This window comes from Cricetulus griseus, chromosome 4 (assembly GCF_003668045.3).
Source record: "Cricetulus griseus strain 17A/GY chromosome 4, alternate assembly CriGri-PICRH-1.0, whole genome shotgun sequence".
Taxonomy (NCBI): Eukaryota; Metazoa; Chordata; class Mammalia; order Rodentia; family Cricetidae; genus Cricetulus; species Cricetulus griseus.
The window spans coordinates 117,037,055-117,044,626 of record NC_048597.1 but is presented as its reverse complement, the minus strand read 5'-3'; the positions used below and the strand labels follow the sequence as shown (position 1 = coordinate 117,044,626).

Here is a 7,572-nt window from a genome sequence, read left to right as displayed (position 1 = left end):
GTGTGTGTGTGTGTGTGTGTGTGTGTGTAGACCAGAGCTCAACCTTGGATGTTGCTCTTCTGGAGCCACCTACCTTCTTTGAGCCTCCCTGAACTGAAGCTGCCCATTCAGCCAGGCTGGCTAGACTGGGAGCCATAGGCATCAACTTGTCTCCACTTCTACAACACTGGGATTATGAGTTTATGCCACCATGTCAGGTTTTGTTACACAAGTTCTGGGGATAGAATTCAGCTCATGCTTGTACAACAAGCACTTTACAAACTGAGCTACAACACTATAAGAACTCTTCTAGAGATAATTTTGATACTGGCCCCCACTTCTCAAACAGCTTACTGATATGTATGGTATGGCATGCTTAGACGTTAAAACTTCACTCATGTGCTCCTCAAAAGACATCAAGAATCTGGGTCTTAAAAGTCTTAGTGTTTTGCCCTGATCAATGTAAGTAGTATAGTCTACCCAGCATTGTATACAGGGCAACTACAGTTGCAGTCCTGAGGCAACAACATCCCTCCTCAGCACTCTCTTCAGAGCCTTAGCAACATCCTTATTCCTGAGAGTATAAATCAGGGGATTCAAGGTGGGAGTGATGATGCTATAGAAAACAGAACCAACTTTGTCTTGCAAAGGGGTGCGTTGAGACCGGGGCCTCATATAGGAGAACATGCAGGCACCATACCAAAGGGAAACTACAATGAGATGAGAGCTGCACGTGGCAAAGGCGTTTCTCTTACTCCCAGCTGAATGCATCTGAATGACACTGTGCAGAATGAATCCATAGGATGTAGAGACAAGGATGATGGGGAGGAGGAGAAGTACAACGCTGCAGATGTAGACTGTGGTCTCATAGAGAGTGACATCACCACACACCAACTTCACAACAGCGGGATACTCACAGTAGAAGTGGTGGATGATTCTTGAACCACAGAAAGGGAAGCTCATCAAGATGGATGTGTGGATGAGGGAGTTCACAGATGCACTCGACCATGACATGACAGCCATAGTCACTCCCACTCTTCTGCTCATCAGCACAGTATATCGTAAAGGGTGACAGATGGCAACATAGCGGTCATAGGACATGAGGGCTAGGAGGAGACACTCTGCTCCACCCAGAGACAGGTACATGAAGTGCTGGGTGGCACAGCCCACAAAAGAGATGGACTTCTTACCAGACAGGTAGTTGCTAGCCATCTTGGGGATGGTTGTGGAGACATGCATCAGATCCATGAGGGACAGCTGGCTGAGCAGGAAGTACATGGGTGTGTGAAGATGGGAGTCAACACAGATGAGGAGGATGGTGAGGGTATTGCCACTCACCGCAGTAAGGAAGACCAGCATGATCAGGAGGAAAAGACAAAGATGGTTGAAGGAGTCATCAAAGAGCCCTTGAAGGATGAAGTCTTCCAAGGAGGTCTGGTTCCACCTCCACATGCTTCCTTCCTCAGTCCCTGAGGGAACAAAGAGAGAGAGAGGACAGGAGTGTGATGCAAGAAACACAACTTCAGAAATAAGTTAGGAAAATAATTTTGTATTATTTTTTAATTTTCATAGTGTATATTGGTTATATATTCAGTCACTTTTACATGTAGACTTTTTTTTATTTTATATGTACAAATGTTTCTGCTGCCCTTATGTCTGTGTGCCATATGTATGCAGTGCCTGTGGAGGCCAGAAGAGGCCTCCTGGAACTGGAGTTACAGAGGATCATGAGTCAAAGTGTGGGTGTTGGGACTTGAACCCAGGTCCTCTGCAACATTAGCAGGTGCTCTTAACTGCTGAGTCATCTTTCCAGCCTTCAAACATGGACATTTTCATACCAATTTATATCTATTTCTAACTATTTCACATCCCTAATTATCCAAATAATTGAATGTTGCAAAACATGACTGCTCTAAATCCCCAAACATATAACCTCTACAAACATTTTCTCTTCTCATTATGAAATACAGATGTCCGTCTATATAGGTGTGTATGCACATGTATTTACACTGTGTATTGTTTGCTTCCTTTTCTTATTCTTTATTGTTTTACAGTTTCACACATTTACATAATAAATTTTAGTCATTTTCACAACCTCATTTCCACACCTTATTCTTCTCCCTCTCCTGCTGGAACCCTGTTCTCAAGGACTCTCTCCTCCCCACTCCGGCTTTCCTATCTTCTCTTTATATGTGGCCCCTGGAGTTACTAGCCCAAGCAGTAGTTTATTTAGTGGAACAAGGACATCTGTGACTACACAGCCGAAGAAAATGACAGTTAGCTGTCAGTAGTCCCTCTGAAGAGGCCTCAGGTGCCCCTCCTCATCTGTGATGAAATGTTGATGGATCCAGTCTTATGCAGGTCTTATGAGTTCCTTATTACTTAATAATACACTCAAACTCCAGAATTTCAAGCAATACAATAATCTTATACATCTGATTATAGCGGGTCTTGTTGTAAAATATCATTCTTACCTGATATGGAAGCTAGGTAAACAGTTTACATGCAGCTGTTAGACTAGTTAGTGTGTGCGATGGGGAAGCCTAGGAAAGATAGCTGGTTCAGTGAAGTTTTGCCCAGGCCAGAATGAGGATCTGAGTTCAATCCCCAGCATTTACATAAGAAAAGGATCAGTATGGCAACACTGACTGGAGAGACAGAGACAGTTATATCCTTGGAACCATCTCGACAACTAGCTTAGCCTAGTCAATGAACCCTAGGTCCCAGTGAGCCCTAGGTCCTTGTTTATCTCAAAAAACAAGATAGATTGTTCCTGAAGACCTCCACACTCAAGCACACACACTTGTATATACTCATGCAATCTCACACATGTACACACATACATATGCACACACACAAACCATAGGACGTGCAATCATGAAAGGAAATCATCCAAAACAATATTAGTTAAAAGACAGGTTAGAACCCACAAATAGGCTCTGAAAATCCAATGTCAGTTCTTACTGCCTCTGGAATCCGTGGTGTGGACATGTTGTATGTGTGTGGTTGCACACAACCATCTCAGAAGTCAAAGTATCTAAAAGAGGACTCTGAAGAACATAGAACATTCCAGAAACAAGTGTTGTTCCACGACAGTTAGGTAAACCAACACATCAGCAACATGTGTGTAAACTAGAAAGGATTTGTCTCCTTCCTCCTACACGTCCCAGGAATGTCCTTTGTGACCCATCTTTCATCCAGAAACACACAAAAATGACAATTTGGGAAATGTAACTCATCCAGCCAAGTTGACATCACAGAAACACCAGAATCCATCCACTATAAATGTGACACACACACACACATACACACACACACACACACACACACACACACTCTCTCTCTCTCTCTCTCTCTCTCTCTCTCTCTCTCTCTCTCTCTCTCTCTCTCTCTCTCATAACTCTGAGTGTCCAAATGAATATAATACCACACAGCCACGCTCATGTTAACCCTTTCCCCAGAGGACTACACAGCATTCATTATTTCTGTGTTGGATGCCATAACTCTTCTAGTTGAGTCAAATCCCTATCTATAACCTATTTTTTTATTTTGATTAAATTTGTATTTATAACAATCACATGAGGGGTTGGAGAGATGGCTCGGTCAGCAAAGGACTAGCTGCACAGCAAGTCCAGTCCCCAAAATCCCAAGTCAAAAATCAGGAAACCTGTGTGACTGTAATCCCAGCCCTGGGAAAGTGGAGACAGGACCTTCCCTGGGCTTTTGAGCCAGCCAGTCCAGCTCAATCAGTGAGCCCCAGGTTCAGGGAGAGACCTTGTATCAAACCGTAAAGTGGAAGATACCTGACACTGGTTTCTGGCCTCCACAAGCACACTTGCATGCATACAAACACAGAGGCTTTCTTTCTTTTTTGTTTGTTTTTTTGTTTTTGTTTTTGTTTTTCCAGACAGACTTTCACTGTGTAGACCAGACTGTCCTCTAACTCACAGAGATCCGCCTGCCTCTAGATCCAAGAAACAGCTCCTCTCTTTCTCTTCCCTACTCAGTGGTGGAGCATCTGGCCGAATTCAGTCTTTAGAGCAGTGATTCTCAGCCTTCCTAATGCTGCAACCCTCTAACACAGTTCATCATGTGTGGTGACCCTCCAAACATAAAATTGCCTTTGCTACTTCATGATTGTAAATTTGCTACTATTATGAATTATAACATAAATATCTGTGTTTTCCAATTGTCTTCTGCGACCCCTGTGGAAGGGTCATTCGACCCTCAAAGGGGTCATGACCCACAGGTTGGGAATCAGTTTTCTAGTAGCTGGAATGATTTCTACAGACTTGGTGAGGGAAACTGAGTTGCTACTTCTGTTAGAATGAGGAAGAACTTGTCTGAAATCAGGTTTTCAAAGACACAGGGTAATAGAACACTGAGGGCTGGGAAGGTGATCAGTGGTTAGAGCATTTGCAAGCACAATAACCAGAGTTCAGATCCTCAGAGCCCATGTATATATCAGGTGGTGAGAGCAGCCCACCTGTAATTTCAACCCTGAAAAGTGGAGATGGGAGATACCCAGAGCAAACTAACGAACAGGGCTAGAAAGCTGAGGAAACAGCATTGGACCAAACCAAGCCCTCTGAATGTGGGTGCCAGCTAGGAGGCTAGGGAAGCCTATGGGACCTCTAACAGTGGAGCCAGTCTTTATCCCTAGAGCACAAATGGACTTTGGGAGCCCATTCCCTATGGAGGGAAACTATTGCAGCCCAGATACAGGAAGGAGGGCCTGGGCCCTCCCCCAAATGATATGATGGACTTTGAAGGTCCCTGGTGGAGGGCCTCACTATCCCTGGGAAGGAGTTGGGGGGGGTGGATTGGGGGTAAGCATGTCAGGATGGGAGGGCAAGGGAATAGGGGATGGATATGTAAATATGAGTAATAACTAAAGAATAAAAAAAGTTAAAAAAAAAGAGTAGCCATATAGCCAAGCTCTGTATTTGATTGAGATGCTTGGCCCTCAACTGCAAGAACAGTTGAGGGTCATTCCCAGCATCAACCTTGGGCCTTCACAAGCACATGTATCTACACGAGCACACTAGAGTATCCACACACATGCAAACATATATACACACATGAAAATAGAAAAAATAGGAAACTTAACCCCTATTCACACAGGAACTACAAGAAGGGGTTAGCTGGAGAGATGTCTCAGGGATTAAGAGCACTTACTACTGAGCTCAGTTCCTACCAACCTTATCTGGCAGGTCACAGCTGCAAGTAACTCCTGCTCCAAGCAACCCAACACCCAATCTTCTGCCATCCTCAGGCTCTTTCAAACATGTGAGCACACACACACACACACACACACACACACACACACACACTAACATAAATAAAAATTTTAAAAATAAGTACCATTCGTGATCATGTGTACACTTATAAGAATAAAAACTGCAATACTGTAAGCACATCTTCATAATTCTCTAATGAATATTATATATTAATACTGTAAATTGTTTTATGTTTAGTTCATTCCCTTTGTCATCTTTTTTTGAGACAGTGACTCACAATGTAGCTGTGTCTAGCTAGGAATCCACTACATAGACCAGCTTAGATCTCATAGAGATCTACCTGCCTCTGCATCTGGGGTATTGAGATTAAAGGCGTGTGTTACCACCCCTGGCTTGTCATCCTCTTATCAAACAGAGGATCTGAATAATAATAGTAGTAGTAGTAGTAGTAGCTTATATTAAGCAAACTGGATATAAAATGGGGAAATGAATCAGATAAGAATAGAATTTCTGACCCCGAACTGCCTTCTAAATATTTATGTTTACACCCATAGAAAAACTGTATTCCCTACCTTAATCAGAGAATCTTTTTGCAATGAATGGCAGTGAATGAACACCCCTGGCTGCTCAGGAGACTGAAAATGAGTGACAATTCAGTGATCACTCCTAAAAAGGACATTTATCCCACACCTTCTAAGACTCAGGAAACATCATGTAAGAAAGGGCAGGCTGTAAAGTGAGAGCCAGAAGATAAGAGAAAGTGCTGCAAACACAATCTTCTGAGGACACAGCCATTGTAATCAAGATGCTGCAGCAGCCAGGTGTGGTGACACAGGCCTTTAATCCCTTGCTTCCCAAGCAAAGGAAGGCAGGTTTCTATGAGTTCTAGGCCAGCTTGGTCTATGCAGTGAGCTTGAGGAAAGCCAGGATTATACAGCGAGACCCTGTCTCAAACACACATGAGAGGAGGGGGGAGAGACAGAGACAGAGAGTAAAGAAAAAAATGAAACCCACCTTCCCAACATTTATCCTGATTGGTCCAACACAGTCACCATATTGACACACAATCTTTTGAATCAGTTCATACACACAGTCCTCCATCTCTTCCTTCACTGGAGTCCATCACAGGAGAGGTGTTTTGTCATCAGCCTCTTGTCTCCTCTCCTACCTTAGGAACCCTTCTGAATAACTTTCTAGCCCCATTTGTAACCCACCTTTTTTCTTTCTTCTCCAGACTCTGACCAAATGTCACATTTGACTTAAAGCATAAACTGACAACTAGTTACCTTCTGACAAAGCTTTCCAGGACACTTCAAGCCCCAACGCTATTTTACCAGGAATTTCTTCAGCAGGTACTGGTGGGCAGAAGAAGCACAGAAGGGGAGTGGAAAGGGAAGGAGGGTCCTCATGGGCATGCACATTGCCTATTTGATCATGCCAAGAAACCTAGTCTTTTTTTCCATTCATTTATTTAGCTCATAAATATAGTCATGCACAATTATGATACATAATACAGTATTTCACAATGGCATGGCTAAATTAAACCAATTAACATGTTATATCACACATATTCATCATTTTTGTTTTGAGAACACTTAAAGTATACTATCTCACAACTTTTAAAATATAGCATATTGTTATCAACCATATTTATCATGCTCTCAGTAGACCTCAAGACATCACAGAGTCCATGCCTCTTGTCCAACTGCAGTTTTATATCCTTAAACCAATCAAGAAACCTAGTCTTGACATGATCAATAGGCAACTGACTTCCTTCCCCAACCCCTAGACATTCCCATCTACTATTGGGGTTGAATAGAAGATGCTAGTCCAACACAGCAATCATTGTACCAATTACTGAGTCACAACCTCACAGGAGCAATAAGACACATGACTCCAGGAGATTTTCACAATCCCTGCTCGGATTCTGAGCTCTCTCAGCCTGCAGCAATGCAAATGCTACATCTGACCCACTCTCATCCCCACTAAGTCTTGGAAGCATCCAGATGTTGCCTCTGGATTTAAATTGAAATCTCTACCACCTTTCCACCCCAATCTCTAAGTTTAGTCAACAGACTTTCCCAATAAGATTTCCTTACTAAGATGCTAAACATAATATCAGCTTGCTCATCAAAGTTTCCAAAGTCAAGTGAAAATCTGATTCATATTTTCTTCTGTCTCCTAGATCTTCGTTAACCTCCATTGTTTTGAATTCATTCTCTATGTAACAAAAATCTAAATTTTTGCTTTACAGTCAGGCATCTCCTTCCTGCCTGACAACTGTTTCCTCAACAGTAATCAAAACGGACTTGCCCTGACATGAGCCAGTCACAAGGGAAGAGGACACTGTCTA

The 7,572-nt window shown here is 42.8% G+C and overlaps 1 protein-coding gene across 1 annotated transcript; it reads right to left on the bottom strand.

Moving 5' to 3' along the window:
- Positions 1-480: 480 nt before the first annotated feature.
- LOC100769712 (olfactory receptor 2AE1) lies at positions 481-1,431 on the bottom strand. The gene has a single exon (XM_027415266.2). The coding sequence runs from the start codon at positions 1,429-1,431 to the stop codon at positions 481-483; it is 951 nt and encodes a 316-aa protein (XP_027271067.1).
- Between the last annotated feature and the right edge of the window lie 6,141 nt (positions 1,432-7,572).